Genomic DNA, 16,583 nt, shown 5'->3' with positions numbered 1-16,583 from the left:
GTGGGCGTGGATTACTTTAATGGCCTCACACCCGACTTTACCATGTTTTTGCGCCCGAAAATGGGCACGACGCAATGGTAAAATCGGGCCCATACTCATAGTCTTCAGAGCGGACTTTTCTCAGTCCCCTGTGGAACCAACTCTCTCCCCTTCTTTTGCACTAAAGATGCCAACATTGTATCTGACAGTCTGGAAGCTCAGTCTTTGATCTTTTGTTCCTGTTCCTAATGTGTTTCCCAGTCAATTAGACAAGCTGCTACATCTTCACTATAAGTGGCACAGAGTGGTTGTAAGAAATGCAAACTAGCCTCACACGAGCTTGGGATCCCCAATACGCACTAAGCTGCACACCATAATCATGCAAATAAGCAGACTGTTTATATGCTATCTGCATTACTTCGATTGGGCATGAGGTCCTCACGCATTATGACTCACGTTCCCATTCATGGGCCTCATCAAATTTCTAATTTGTATTCCATAAATAAAAGCTATTTGCATTGATTATTTTGTGGTATATATTTTAAATCTTTTTATGAAACATGACACCGATCTATATTTCATGTTTTCACAAATACTTCAGTTTGTTTACTATGTTTTTGAAAATATATTGGATGGGACTAATCCAGCTGCAACCTTATAATGTTTATTAGAGAATGCAACTTTGTTATATTTTTAATAGTACCTTGTTTCTACTGGAGCCAGGTAGCTTATATTTTCCTTAATTGTTTAAAGCGACTGAAAATCAGCATTACATTTTTGGAGTTGTCAACCTTAGATAATATCATTCCAGTGATTCAATTTTTTTCACGTGCTTCCACTGCATGACATTCCACTGCATTGAACCAGTTCACAATCATTCCCATTTGCTAAAATTCTGAATTCAGAAGAAATGACATTTTCCAATTCACAGAACATAGGAACAGAACTATACTATTCAGACCCTCAAGCCATTCAATTAGAATATCATATTGCTCAGCACATTAAATAAAATAATTTCCAGTGCTATTGAGAGACGGCTGTGTACATTAGAAGTTTTATCATGCTTGTGGCAGATAAACATTCCTGTTGAGAGTTCCAGTTCAGACTAAATAGCAGAGTAACTAGCTAAATGAGCTTTTCCACTGAGATTGTCAAGTTATCCAAATCTGTAGTGTATGGACATTCTGATGCAGATGGGACAATTCTCCACACTATATATATTTTTTAAGAACTTTACAATCTATAAAAGTTGGTGCTTTCGCATGAGACCTGAAAGAAAACAAACCATGTTGCCCAAATGGAAGTTTAAAATTATCTAGGCACAGATCAATCCTTTGATAAATGATGACATTGAATTTTTTTTTCCACTTAAATTGTAATGCACAAACTGTGTGGTGAATAGGCCATGGTTTCACAGTCGAGTCAGGAGCAGGGAGTCAGGAAGATTACGATTCCACAAACCCATCTCGGGGTAAAGTGCCCGAAGTGGTCCAGATCCTAACTGGTGTCAGGCCTGCAACCCCAGAATGAGTTTGGAGACAGCCATAAGGGCTGTTGGGTGCCAATGCAGGCTGGTTAATATGACTGCCTCGGTGCTCCAGGACTTTGTGTAGTTGTTAAAAAGAACAATAAAAACCAAAATCAGTGTTTAAGCCTCACCTCCCACACACTCCCCATACCAACTAATTCATCTCCCATGGCCTCTCATATCTTCGATACCAATCCATGCTCCACACTCATCACATGATCCTTTATAACCCCATGTCAACTTTGCAACAACACATGCTGACCCATGTCTCCATTTCCGCCCCCCCCCCCACCCCCCCTTTCCTGTTTCCCCCAAATTCAACCTCCACCAGCACAAATACAGTGGATTTCCAGGTGGAGGTGGCAGGTGGTATTTTTGGAATCAAAGGCTCTGGCACTGTTTCAAGCTTTGTGAAAATTCAGACCTGTGTGTAATAATTTGGTGATTCACTGTTAATTACAAGTGCATCTACTTCTATGTGAGGCACACGAGAAACTAGTGCAAATTATGGTGCAGAGCTAACATTTTTTTTGCTTGATAAGATGCAGCATAATTTGAATAAATGTGAGGTTATTCACATTGGAAGCAAAAACAAGAAGGCAGATTACTACCTGAATGGTTGTAAATTGGGAGAGGGGACCTGGGTCCTTGTGCACCAGTCGCTGAAGGTAAGCACGCAGGTGCAGCAGGCGATTAAGAAGGCAAATGGTATGTTGGCCTTCATTGTGAGAGGTTTTGAGTACAGGGATGTGTTGTTGCAATTATACAAGGCCTTGGTGAGGCCACATCTAGAATAATGTGGGGAGTTTTGGTCTCCTTTTCTGAGAAAGGATGTCCTTGCTCTCGAGGGAGTGCAGCGAAGGTTTATCAGGCGGATTCTGGGGAAGGCGGGACTGATGTATGAGGAGTGATTGACTAAGTTAGGATTGTTTTCACTGTAGCTCAGATGAATGAGGGGGGAATCGCATAGAGACTTATAAAATTCTAACAGGACTAGACAGGGTAGATTCAGGGAGGATGTTCCCGATGGTGAGGGAGTCCAGAACTAAGGGTCACAGTCTGAGGACTTGGGACAGACCATTTAGGACAGAGATGAATAAAGAACAAAGAAAGTACAGCACAGGAACAGACCTTTCGGCCCTCCAAGCCTGCGCCAATCATGATGTCTGCCTAAACTAAAACTTAATGCACTTATGGAGTCCGTATCCTTCCATTCCCATTCTATTCATGTGTTTGTCCAGTTGCCCCTTAAATGTCGCTATCATACCTGCTCCAACCACCTCCCTCGGCAGCGCGTTCCAGACATTCAACACCCTCTGTAAAAAGCTTGCCTTGCACATCTCCTCTAAACTTTTCCCCATGCACCTTAAATCTATGTCCCCTATTACTTGGCTTTTCTACCCTAGGAAAGAGAATCTGAGTATCCGCTCTGTCCATGCCACTCAATCTTGTAAACCTCTATCAGGTCACTTGTCAACCTCCGTCATTCCAGTGAGAACAAACCAAGTTCATCCAACTTCTCTTCATAGCTAATACCCTCCAGAGCACACAACATCCTGGTAAACCTCTTCTGTACCCTGTCCAAAGCATCTATATTCTTCTGGTAGTGTGACGGTGACCAGAATAGTACATAATATTTTTAATGAGGCCTAACCAAGGTTCTGTACAGCTGCAACATGACCAGCCAATTTTTATACTCAATGCCCCGACCGATGAAGGCAAGCATGCCGTATGCCTTCTTGACTACCTTATCCACCTGTGTTGCCATTTTCAGTGATTGGTGGACATGTACGGTCAGATCTCTCTGCCTGTCAATACTCCTACTGTTCTACCATTTACTGTATAGTTCCTACATGAATTGGACCTTCCAGAATGCATTATCTCACACTTGTCCGGATTAAACTCCATCTGCCATTTTCCTGCCCAAGTCTCCAATCGGTCTATATCTTGCTGTATCCTGACAATCCGCTTCATTATCCGCAATTCCACTAATTTTTGTGTTGTCTGCAACCTTGCTAATCAGACCAGCTACATTTTCCTCCAAATCATTTATATATACTACAAACAGCAAAGGTCCCAGAACTGATCCCTTTGGAACACTGCTAGTCACAGCCTTGCATTCAGAAAAGCACCCCTCTACTGCTACCCTCTCTTCTATGGCCAAGCCAGTTCTGTATCCATCTTGTCAGCTCTCTGATCCCGTGTGATTTCACCTTTCGTACCAGTCTACCATGACATACCTTATCAAAGGTTTCACTGAAGTCCATGTATACAACATCCACTGTCTTTCCCTCATCTATCATCTTCGTCACTTCCTCGAAAAACTTGATCAAGTTAGTGAGGCACGACCTCCCCTTCACAAAACCATGCTGTCTATCACTGATAGGTCCATTTGTTTCCAAATGTGAGTAAATCCTGTTCCTAAGAATCGTTTCCAATAATTTCCCTACCACTGACATCAGGCTCACCGGCCTGTAATTTCCTGGATTATCCCCGCTGCTCTTCTTAAACAATGGAACACCATCAGCTATTCTCCAGTCCTCTGGAACTTTACCTGTAGCCAATGAGGATACAAAGATTTCTGTCAAGGCTCCAGCAATTTCCGCCCTTGCCTCCCTCAGTATTCTGGGGTAAATCCGATCAGGCCCTGGGGACTTATCTACTTTAATGCTTTTTAAGACGTCCAACACCACCACCTTTTTGATATCAAATGACCCAGAATATCTACACACCCTACCCTAGGCTCCTCATCCATCAAGTTCCTCTCTTTGCTGAATACTGAGGCAATGTATTCATTTAGTATCTCACCCATTTCTTCTGGTTCCAAGCATAGATTCCCTCCACTATCCTGGAGTGGACCAACCTATTCCCTAGCTGCACTCTTGTGAGTTACATACGTATAAAATGCCTTAGGATTTTCCTTAATCCTGTTTGCCAAGGACTTTTCATGATCCCTTTTAGCCCTCCTAACTCCTTCCTTAAGTTCCTTCCTACGTTCTTTATATTCTTCAAGGGCTTCATCTGTCCTAAGCCTTTTAAACCATATGAATGCTTCCTTTTTCTTTTTGACAAGGCTCATAATATCCCTTGTTATCCAGGCCCGATACTTGCCACACTTATCCCAATCTACACTCTCCAGATCCTGCCTAATGTTGTTGTAGTTAATCTTCCCCCAATTTAATACCTTTACCCGAGGACCACTCTTGTCCTTATCCACAAGCACCTAAAAACTTACGGAATTATGATCACTGTTCCCAAAATGCTCTGCTGCTGAAACTTCGATCACCTGGTCGGGTTCATTCCCCAATACCAGGTCTATTGTACCAGTTCCATTGTGTTCAACAACTACTCCCTGCCTGCTGTTCCTCTAAATTGTACTGGCCTTAGTCTGTAGTTCTCCCTCAGTTATTTCTCCCGTTGACCTACTGCTCTGGTTCCCACTCCCCTGCCATACTAGTTTAAACCCTCCTGAGTGACTGCAGCAAATCTACCTGCCAAGATATTGGTGTCCCTCCAGTTTAGGTGTAACCTGTCCATCTTGTACAGGTCACACCTGTCCCAATGATCAAGATATCTGAATCCCTTCCTCCCACACCAGATCTTTAGCCATGTGTTTAGTTGCACTATCTTCCTATTCCCAGCCTCACTGGCGCATGGCACAGAAAGTAATCCTGAGATTACAACCCTAGAGGTCCTCTTTTTTTAACTTACTACCTAACTCCCTAAACTCCCCTTGCAGGACCTTGTCACTCTTCCTGCCCATACTGTTAGTACCAATGTGTACCACTATCTCTGGCTGTTCGCCCTCCCCTTCAGAATGTCCCCTGCCCATTCAGAGACATCCTTGGCCCTGGCACCAGGGAGGCAACATACTATCCAGGAGTCTCTTTCCTAGCCACAGAAACGCCTGTCTGCGCCCCTAACTATAGAGTCTCCTGTAACTATCTCTCTTCTGCACCTTGCCCTCGCTGAACAACTGAGCCATTCATGGTGCCACTGTCCTGGCTGCTGCTGTTTTCCCCTGATAGGCCATCCCCCCAACAGTATCAAAACGGTATATCTGGGGGTACCTATGAGAGATATTTCTTCACCCAAAGAGTGGTGAGCCTTTTGAAATCTTCGTATTATTTTGAAGGGGCACTCCAAATTGTGTCTTTCACATCTTGATTCTACTATTCATATATACTATTTTTATTTTGTTGAGTGGTTGTCTGGCAGACTCAACAGCATCTCAATGACATTCAAAGACTATTCCGAATGTGTTTTCAGCTGGCATTCTGTCTTGTGGAAAGCCCACTTAGGAAATCACATTTCCATTGAGCATGTTGCAACTAAGAATTAATAGTAATTGTCTCAGTATGCAATGAGCAATTGCACAATTGGCAATACTCTTGCCTCAGAGTCTGAACATTGTAGGTCCAACCTCTGCAATATAATTGAGCAATGAACTTCAATTGATAATTTAGTAGCATATCAAAGGAGTGGTGGCATTGTTGTACCTGTTAATTCTCAGATACTTTCAACCAGTTTACTTACTCCAAGGTTTTTACCCCGGTGCCCTTATTTGCAAGGTGGACAAAGGACAAACACAAGTAAAGATTCAACAAGTTTATTAAATAACACTATTAACCCTTAAATTACCCACATAAAACAAGAGGATACCCCAGCAGATTCAAGTATACTACCCGTAAAGATGGCTTGGTTAAACTGCAGGCCCGATTCTCTGAGTCCCTCTGGTCTGTTGTCACGAAGGTGAGTCTCGATGGCCGCTTCTTCCTTCCTTGTCTGGTCAGTCTTCCGAATGGTCACGGCTATCTCCCCTGTCGAGTCTTCACTCCTGTGTGCCTCTGAGTGTGTCCCTTTATCCCCAGCCTGCTTGCCTTTCCAGAAACTTCTCTGGCTTCTGGCCAATGAGGTCCCAGGAGGGGGTTCCAATACCCAGTGGGTTTCTTGATGTCTGCCTGACAGGACACCAGGGTCCGCCCCCCAGGTGTCCATCTCCATGTTGTTAAATTTGTTATCAGGTAAGGTTTCTACAGGATCTCTTGGTGACAGAAAGTCTGGCCCGATCTGGGCTTCTAACAATAGACCGATGCATTTCAATGAGGTGCCATGATCTCCTGTTAAGTCTCAAGTAGAGTGTAACGACCTTTGATGGGTGGTTGATGGGTCAGGCCCAGACACGTGTGTATTGTACAATTGGCCTGCCTGAGGTTTGACTGTGTTTAATTTCCATGTGCCTAATTCTTTAATTTAGGATATCCAATTTTATCAGCCTTAAAACTAGGCCCTGTTTATATCACCACAGCATCTTTTTCATGAAACATGAATGAAAGTTCCTACCAGATCAGATGCACATAAAACAGACTCGTTCAACCTTTTCACTTAGGGGGAGAGGCGACATTTTCATTTTCTTCTCACTCATGGGGCCAGAAGACCATAAGATTTAGGAGCAGAAGTCGGCCATTCGGCTCATCGAGTCTGCTCCACCATTCAATGAGATCACAACTGATCTGATAATCTTCAACTTGACTTTCCAACCTTCTCTCCATAACATTTGATTCTCTTACTGATTAAAAATGTGTCTAACTCAGCCTTGAACCTACTTAATGACCTAGCCTCTATGGCCCTAAGTGGTAAAGAATTCCACAGATTTACTACTCTCTGAGAGAAGTGACTGTTACCTTCTTAAGGAACCTTTAGTGTGGTACATTATTGTACACTTTTTGCAAATCCAAGTATATTACACCCACTGGTTTCCCTTTATCTGTATTGCTCATTACAATCTCAAAGAATTCTAATAAATTTGTCCGACATGATTTCCACTTCATGAAGCCATGCTGACTCTGTTTGATTGTATTATGTATTTCTAAATGCCCTGCTATTAAATCCTTTATAATGGACTCTAACATTTTCCAAATGACAGATGTTAAGCCAACAGGCCTATAGTTAAGTTTTTTTTGTCTCCCTCCTTTTGAATATGGGTGTCACATTGGCAGTTTTCCAATCTGTTGAGACTTTTCAGAATTTAAGCATTTTTGGAAAATTACTAACAATGCATCCATTATCTCAGTAGCTACTTCCTGCAATATCCCTGGATGCAACCCATCAGGTCCAGGTGACTTATTGGTCATTAACACCATTAGTTTCCCTAATACTTTTTCTCTGCTGATGGTTATTATATTTATTTCCCCCCCCCAATCCGCTATGTCCCTTGGTTATTTCATATCTTTGGAATATTATTCTTGTATTCTACTGTAAAGACTGATGCAAAGTATTTATTTAACTCCTCTGCCATTTCATGGCTCCCCATTATTATTTCTCCAGTCTCATTCTCTAATGGGCCTATGTTCACTTTGGCCTCTTTCATCCTTTGTATACTTAAAGAAGGGTGGCACAGTAGCACAGTGGTTAGTACTGCTGCTTCACAGCTCCAGGAACCCAGGTTTGATTCCCGGCTTGGGTCACTTCTGTGTGGAGTTTGCATGTTCTCCCTGTGTCTGTGTGGGTTTCCTCCGGGTGCTCCGGTTTCCTCCCACATTCTGAAAGATGTGCTGGTTAAGTGCATTGACCCGAACAGATGTCGGACTGTGGCGACTAGGGGAATTTCACAGTAACTTCATTGCAGTGTTAATGTAAGCCTTAGTTGTGACAAATAAATAAACTTTAACTTTTAAACTCTCACTGTCAATTTTACTCTCGTAGTTTACCTTCTCCCTCTTTTTTTTTGGTCATCTTTTGTTGGTTTTTAAAACTTTTCTCAATCTTAAGTTTTAAAGGCCTGCTTTGCTCTTTCATTAGCAGGCCTCAATTAGGGAGTTCACATTCCAGCAGGTTCAACTCATGGACCTCGTTGAAGGTATTACAATTATTATACACAAAAGGAAGAAAGGCATGTTCTGATCAGTGTATGCAGATCAGATGCTATATCTACAGGTCATTGATATGCTGAGTGCTGTATCAAAAGAACCAAATGTGATTTTCTGAGCAAAATTTCTATTGGCAGAGATTAGCATCTGCAGAGCAGAATGTGGTGCCCTGATAAATCAGTTTCAGTTAAGCTATTTACAAGAAGTAATCTCAATAGCCAGCCAAAAATCAAAATGAGAAACCACTGGCTTTACTGGGAGCATCCTGATAAAATGAATGAATCCCAGAGAAAAACTCATTGTTCCATCCAGATAGAATTGGACAGCATGACTCCACAGTGGTTAGCAATGCTGCCTCACAATGCCAAGGACCCAGATTTGATCCCGACCTTGGGTATCTGTTTATATGGAGTTTGCACGCTCCGGTTTCCTGCCACATTCCAAAGCTGTGCGGGTTAGGTTGATTGGTCATGCTAAATTGACCATTAGTGTCAGAAGGATTAGCAGGGTAAAAATGTGGGTTTATGGGGACAGGGCCTGGGTGGGATTGTTGTTGGTGCAGGCTCAATGGGCTGAATGGCCTCCTTCTGCAGTGTAGGAAATCTATGATTTTATGCATTATATAATTCTGGGAAAGAGAGTGAATGTGTAAGTGTGGGAGAGTGAAAAAGTCAATGAGTTTGAGAGTGCATGCAAGAGAGAGTGAGTGAGTGTGGGAGAGAGTGTGTGTGGGAAAGAGAGAGTGAATGAGTAAGTGTGGGAGAGAAAGCATTGGTGGGAGTGAGTGAGGCTGGGAGAGGGAAAGAGTGAGTGAGTGGGGGGACCAAGAGTGAGAGAATATGTGGGAGAGAACGAAGGAGAGCGAGTGTGGGAGAAAAGTTAAAAGTTTATTTAGTAGTCACAATTTAAGCTTACATTCAGACTGCAATGAAGGTACTGTGAAAATCCCCTTGTCACCACACTCCGGTGCCTGTTCGGGTACACTGAGGGAGAATTTAGCATGGCCAATTCACCTAACCAGCACATCTTTGGACTGTGGGAGGAAACCAGAGGACCCAGAGGAAACCCATGCAGACACGGGGAGAACGTGCAAACTCTGCACAGACAGTGACCCAAGCCAGGAATCGAACCCAGGTCCCTGGCGCTGGGAGGCAGCAGTGCTAACCACTGTGCTTTGACAACAAGAATAAAAAACAAATAAAACAAATCATTGACCAACTGTGAGAATGAACAAAATGCAGTTCTGGATGTTATTGAGAGCAGAAACAATAACAGCAGATCCAACCCCTGTAATCACTTGTGAATTTCTTGGTATTTCATTAGGTTGGATGAATTACCAAATCCCTTCCCACAGTCAGAGCAGGTGAACGGCCTCTCCCCAGTGTGAACTTGATGGTGTGTCAGCAATGTGGATGTCTGAGTGAATCCCTTCCCACAGTCCGAGCAGCTGAAATACCTCTCCCCGATGTGACATCGCTGGTGTAGCTGCAATATGGATGACCATCTAAACCTCTTTGTGCAGCAAGAGCAGCTGAACGATCTCTCCTCAGTGTGAATGTGCTGGTGGGACTGCAGCTCACCAGAGCTTTTGAATCTGTTCCCATATTCAGGCCATTGAAAGGTCCTTTCCTGGGTGTGAGTGACATTGTGCTATGAGCCATGCATACTTACAATTACAGCTAGGTGAGAATTCCAAGAGATATTCAACAATTAATATGCATAAAGGCCTTTTCCAATACACAAGATCTGGGGTATTGTCAGCCTGCGCAATTTTCCAACGGATGATGGAAAATATCTTACAACACCTCAGGTGTTTATTTCTGTGGATGATCTCATAACAGGAAAACTGAAAAAGGAACACATAGAGAACCTGGAGAAAGTCCCGAGTTGATTTTTCCAAGACAGGTGTACGTCTAAGAAGGGAAAAATGTGTATTCCAGGTCCCCCAAGTGATCTATCTGGGCTATAGAATAGACAAGGGTGGACTACACCTTTGGAAGACAAGGTGCAGGTGATCAAATGCTCCCACATCCACCCAGGAGCTAAGATCATTTCTGGGGTTGGTAACTTCGTACAGAAAATTTATACCCAATCTTGCTTCCATCCTAGCCCCATTACACCAAATACTTAAAAAGGACCAACCTTGGGAGTGGACTTCCAGGCAATCCTTGACTTTCAGCATAGTAAAACAACAGCATTCCTCATCGAACAATCTGGCATATTACGATCCCAAGAAAAAAACTACTGCTGATCTGCAATGAGTTTCTGTATGTAATTGGGGCGGTATTGGCACACAGGTGTCCAAGCAGTGATGAACGCCCAATTGCATAAGCTTCCAGGACCATGGCTATCGCGGAACGCAAATACGCCCACATTGACAAAGAAGGTCTGGCAGTGATATTCTGGGGTCAGAAATTCCACTCGTACCTATATGGGTGAAATTTGTCACTATCACGCACCACAAGCCACTACTTGGACTGCGAAAGGAAGACAAGGTGATCCCATCAATAGCATTGGCCCGAATCCAGCGATGGGCTTCATTATTGGCTGCTTACAATTATCGATTGGAATATCACCCAGGAGGCCGAGTAGCCAATTCAAATGCTTTGAGTCGGTTACCATTAGCAGACCGGCGATGCCCTCGTTAGAAGAGACAGTGTTGATGATTAACTTTTTGGAGACACTCCCAGTGGCAGCAAAGAATATTTGGTTATGGACACAAAAAGACCCAGTCCTTGCGAAATTAAAACAGCTAGTACTGACGGGAAAAATAAAGACCATTACAACCAGAGTTTCACCCAGACTGGAGTTAGAGAGAGCAGCTGACCATGGAGGACAGCATACTCCTATGGGGCTCCAGAGTTGTCATCCCAGACCAGGGTCACTGGCCATCCTGGCCGAACTTCACCATGGTCACCCAAGAGTGACAAAAATGAAAATTCTCGCAAGAAACTATGTCTGGTGGCCAGGATTGTATGGACATAGCTGTGCTCATGGGTCAGAGTCAGCAATGTCAACAAGGGCAGAAGCTAGCACCAGCAGCTCCTCTGCACCTGTGTGAATGGCCAGGAAAGGCGTGGACACGGTTACACGTCAACTATGCCAGTCCGTTCATGGGGGTCAATGTTTCTGTAATGGTAGATGCCCACTCAAAATGGATGGATGTACACAGGGTGAATCATCAAATATGAGGAAGACAGTGGAAAAACTTTGCGCCTCTTTTGCTACACACAGGATCCCGGAAGTGTGTCTGACAATTCACCGTCTTTCATTAGCCAAGAATTTGTGTATTTCATTAAGTCGACACCGGCCTCTCAGAAGTTATTTCAATAAACAAGTTTTATTTTGCACTTTATTTAGCGCATTTGAAATATTAATTATATGAAATTGGAAGCTTGGCATACTTTGAGCACAGTAAGAAGTTTAACAACACCAGGTTAAAGTCCAACAGGTTTATTTGGTAGCAAAAGCCACACAAGCTTTCGGAGCTGCAAGCCCCTTCTTCAGGTGAGTGGGAATTCTGTTCACAAACAGAGCATATAAAGACACAGACTCAATTTACATGAATAATGGTTGGAATGCGAATACTTACAACTAATCAAGTCTTTAAGAAACAAAACAATGTGAGTGGAGAGAGCATCAAGACAGGCTAAAAAGATGTGTATTGTCTCCAGACAAGACAGCCAGTGAAACTCTGTGGGGGTTACAGATAGTGTGACATGAACCCAATATCCCGGTTGAGGCCGTCCTCGTGTGTGCGGAACTTGGCTATCAGTTTCTGCTCAGCGACTCTGCGCCGTCGTGTGTCGCGAAGGCCGCCTTGGAGAACGCTTACCCGAATATCAGAGGCCGAATGCCCATGACCGCTGAAGTGCTCCCCAACAGGAAGAGAACAGCCTTGCCTGGTGATTGTCGAGCGGTGTTCATTCATTCATACTTTGAGCACTGCAGCTAAAGGCAGGATATAATAATCCTAAGTGTTGTACTTGCAGGCTTAAATGTAAGTCCCAGGACTCACTTATTTGTAAATGATTTTCTCCAACACTGAGAACACATTCATGTTAATTTATTTGCACACTGATAATTTGTATGTTTACCCACATCTCCACATTTCATTAAGTTAACATAGCATGTCTCTGTGAGTCCCATTTCTCTGTGAGTCCCAGAGAAAGGCTATGGGTTAATTTAATGAAATGTGGAGATGTGGGTAAACATGCAGATTATCAGTGTGCAAATAAATTAACATGAATGTGTTCTCAGTGTTGGAGAAAATCATTTACAAATAAGTGAATAGATTACTAATTACTGTTTGTATCTCGCTAATGGTTAATTAAGTGTCAGCAAATGTTCAGGTAATCTGACTGTTCTGAGAAACAATATGTTGTATGTGTGTTTCATTTAGATCCGAGAGCACCTGGCTAAAGGACAGCGGATGTTGGCAGGAGAGGGCATGATCCAAGTCATAAGGACTATGCTGGGCTTAATGGAGAGAAAAAAATTCTACAGTGGAGATCTCTTGTTCTCTGCAGACATACTACGGAACGTGACAGACACATTCAAGAGAGCCAGCTATATTCCTGCTTCTGGTGACGTACAAGTGAGGATTGTGCTTAATAACCGATGCTTATTTTTTTACATTTCAATTGTATCCAAGGTATACATATCAGGGTGACCAATAGAGCTTGCAAGGTCATACTGCGATCACACATAATGTGCTGCGAATACAGTTGATATTGATATAGTCTGCTTGTTATTTGTCATTACGATTTACCCAAGAAGGTGATTGTAAGTGGATGTTAACTGCTGCACTCCATTTGTAGTAGTTGTTAGTAACACATTGGTGCTAACACAGCTTTCATCAGATGTAGAGTTACAGGACAAGGAGCAGGATGGATTGCGAGCTCGCTTCAAGACAAAAAGCAAACAGTAGGGTAAAGGGTAGTTATTCAGGTTGGCATAAAGTGTTCCACAAGGATCAGTGCTGGGACCACTGTTGTTCACAATACATATTAACAATATAGAATTTGGAATCAAAAACACAATTTCTAAATTTGCAGTTGACACCAAATTGGGGAATATTTAAATACAGACGGGAGAACTGCAAAAAACCGCAAGAAGATATTAACAAACTTGCAGAATAGGAATATAATTTGGCAAAAAAAATCAATATAGAGAGACAACATTTTGGCAAGAAAAATAAGGGATTACATATTACTTAGAAAATTAGAATATGAATGTAATATAAAACAAATTACTGTGGATGGTGGACTCTGAAACAAAAACAAAAAATGCTGGAAAGTCTCAGCAGATCTGACAAAATCTGTGGAGAGAGAATAGAGCCAACATTTTGAGTCTAGCCGACCCTTCGTCACAGCTGAATATAAATGTGGTTGAGGAACAAAGGGACCTGAGAGTATAAAAACGCAAAGAAAGCTAATAGGTTAACAGGGGCCATTAAAAAAGTAAACCAAACACTAGAGTTTATTTTTCTTGGGATAGAATTGGAAAGTGAAGTTATGCTCAACTTTTCAGACCTTGGATAGACCATACCTGGAGTACTGCATGCATATTACATAAAAGACATATGGCTGAATTATCTTCTCTTGATGCAGAGCATGTCCGATCCTCTCCTGACGCTACACACTTCCCAATGTCACTTCAGCTGTTTGCTATTTTGATTGGTATGGAAAATGAGGTGGGTCATAACTTGATACACATGCCGACAGACTTCAGGACTTCCACTGAGTAGATGGCAGCTTCAGAACAATTGAGAATTTCAGTGATCAGGTGGAATTTGGAAGGTTGTACGAACCATGTGTGCTCAGGGAGATCGTGAACAATGTAAGTTCAGAATTTTTTTTAACCCCTGAAAGTAAGGATAGTCTGCATAGCCTTGATGGAAAAGTCCTGAGGAAAGGCTCAGAATCTGCACTAGGGAGGGGGTGGAAGCAGTGATGTGGCTCCTGAATACACAATCTGGGCACAAGTTTTCCTCCAACTTCATTTTCAAGTTTGCTGATGACACCACCGTAGTGGGTGAGATCTCAAGCAATGACCGAGTACAGGAAAGAGATAGAGGGAGCGATTCTCCCAATAAAGTTCTAAGTGCTAAGTTCGCGGAAAAACCGATGTAAGTCATGATTGTTCTTTCAGTGGGAGTTCAGACTCGAATCTCCCACACTCTGTGCAATGAAGAGATCACAATGGGGAATATAATTAAAAGCTCGGGGTATTCACACCAGAGTCTGACAGTTACGGCGCAGAGGCCCCAAACTGTCAGCCTGCAGTTTACTGACCAGCTCGATTGCTGGCCAGCCCGGGACGCCCACAATGCTGCACCCCCAACCCCCCTCCCCACTCCACGGCCCGACCGCAGCCCCCCCATTCATTCTCAAGCCAGCCCCGAACCCCCTCCATCCTGCAGCACCCCGATTTCCAGCACCCCACCCCGGGAGACCCCATCCCTCCACGGGAGGCAGGCCCCGCCCCACAGCAGACACCCCCTCCCCAGCTTGGCCTCCCTCCAGCCCCGACCGATCTCCATGTAGAGTGGCAGCGGGACCCCCCCACCCCACGGATAGCATCCTAGACCCTGCCCGCATCAGCCCTTGCCCCCTAGGCCCTGCCCTTGGCACTGCCCCATGCCTGTGCAGTGACAAGATGCCCCCTTGGCATGGACACTTTGCCTCTTGGGCAGTGTAAGGGGGCACAGCCTGGCAACTGCCAGGGTGCCCATGCCCAGGGGGCACCACCCTCCGCTGCCCGACCCTCCTGGGGAGCACCGATTGCCCCCCTTCACTCCAGCGGGGTCTCCCACTTCTTCCCCGAAAATGGAGAGATAGTCTGAACCCCGCCGGAATGAAATTGTACTAGCGGGTTGGGAGATGTTAGCGGGCCCAGAAACTTCAGTCTCGGGCCTGCTAATCACATTTAAATAACATTTAAAATAAGATTTAAACCACTTACCTGCTGTTCCCACCTGTTTCCAGCTTGGCCCGACCCCGCAGGATACCTGGTGCTCGGAGATGCGCGTGCGCGAATCAGCCCACACGCGATTCTCCCAGCAGACCATACTAAATAATTAGCATGGCGCAATGGGAGGATCGCCCCCAGAGAATCTGGTGAATTGGTGCGACAAAAATAATCACTCTCTCAATGTCAATAAGACAAAGGAGATAGTCATTGACTTCAGGAAGTCTGGTGAGAACTTGTCCTTGTTTACATCAACATGGATGAAGTGGAAATGGTCACGAGGTTCAAGTTTATAGGTGTCCAGATCACCAGCAACCCGTCCTGGTCCCTCTACGCCAACACAATAGTTAAGAAAGCCCACCAACGCCTCTACTTTCTCGGAGGCTATATAAATTCCGCATGTCCACTATGACCCTCACCAGTTTTCACACATGCACCATAGAAAGCATCCTTTCTGGACGTATCCTGCTCTGACCATGACTGCAAGAAACTACAAAGGGTTGTGAATGTAGCCAAGTCCTTCACGCAAACCAGCCTCCCACCCATTAACTCTGTCTATACTTCCCGCAGAAAAGCAGCCAGCATAATAAGGACCACATGCACCTTGGACATACTCTCTTCCCGCTTTTTCCGTCGGGAAAAAGATACAGAAATCTGATGTCACATATCAACCAATTCAAAAACAGCTTTTTCCCTGCTGCCATTCGAGTTTTGAAAGGACTTTTCCTTGTATTAAGTTGATCTTTCTCTGCACCCTAGCTATGACTGTAACACTACATCCTGCACCCTCTCCTTTCCTTCTCTCCTACGTACTCTATGAATGGTACGCTTTGTCTGTATAGCAAGTAACAACACTTTTCACTGTATACCGACACATATGACAATAATAAATCAAATCAAATCGAATCTGCCACCAGTGGGAAACAGTCCTTTTAGCCAGGCTTCACTAGTCTATCCTCCAAGTAGAAGACTACCTCTGGATATAAGTACAGGATCCTTACACCTGCAAGTAATTGAGACACAGTGGCAGCTGTCACAGGTGCCACAAAGAAGGCTCTCCAGGTAACATGAGCCTCAGCAGCCAACACTGAAGACAAGAACAAACAAAGAATACCCAGAGCACCTTGGACATACTCTCATACACGACCATCACCTTGGACATATGTACAAAGAACAGTACAGCACAGGAAACAGGCCCTTCGGCCCTCCAAGCCTGTGCCGCTCCTTGGTCCAAC

General features: G+C 43.9%; 1 protein-coding gene across 1 annotated transcript in view; it reads left to right on the top strand.

Annotated features, from left to right (window-relative positions):
- LOC144509533 (adhesion G protein-coupled receptor B2-like) overlaps positions 1-16,583 on the top strand; it is a 962,811-nt gene that overhangs the window by 468,947 nt on the left and 477,281 nt on the right. Inside the window, exon 10 of the mRNA XM_078238437.1 lies at positions 12,779-12,973. Within this exon, the coding sequence (XP_078094563.1) occupies positions 12,779-12,973 (195 nt within the window). The remainder of the gene's footprint in view (positions 1-12,778; positions 12,974-16,583) is intronic.

Source organism: Mustelus asterias, chromosome 21 (genome assembly GCF_964213995.1).
Source record: "Mustelus asterias chromosome 21, sMusAst1.hap1.1, whole genome shotgun sequence".
Taxonomy (NCBI): domain Eukaryota; kingdom Metazoa; phylum Chordata; class Chondrichthyes; order Carcharhiniformes; family Triakidae; genus Mustelus; species Mustelus asterias.
Note: the sequence above shows the minus strand (reverse complement) of the source record. Positions and strands in the feature narration are given on the sequence as shown.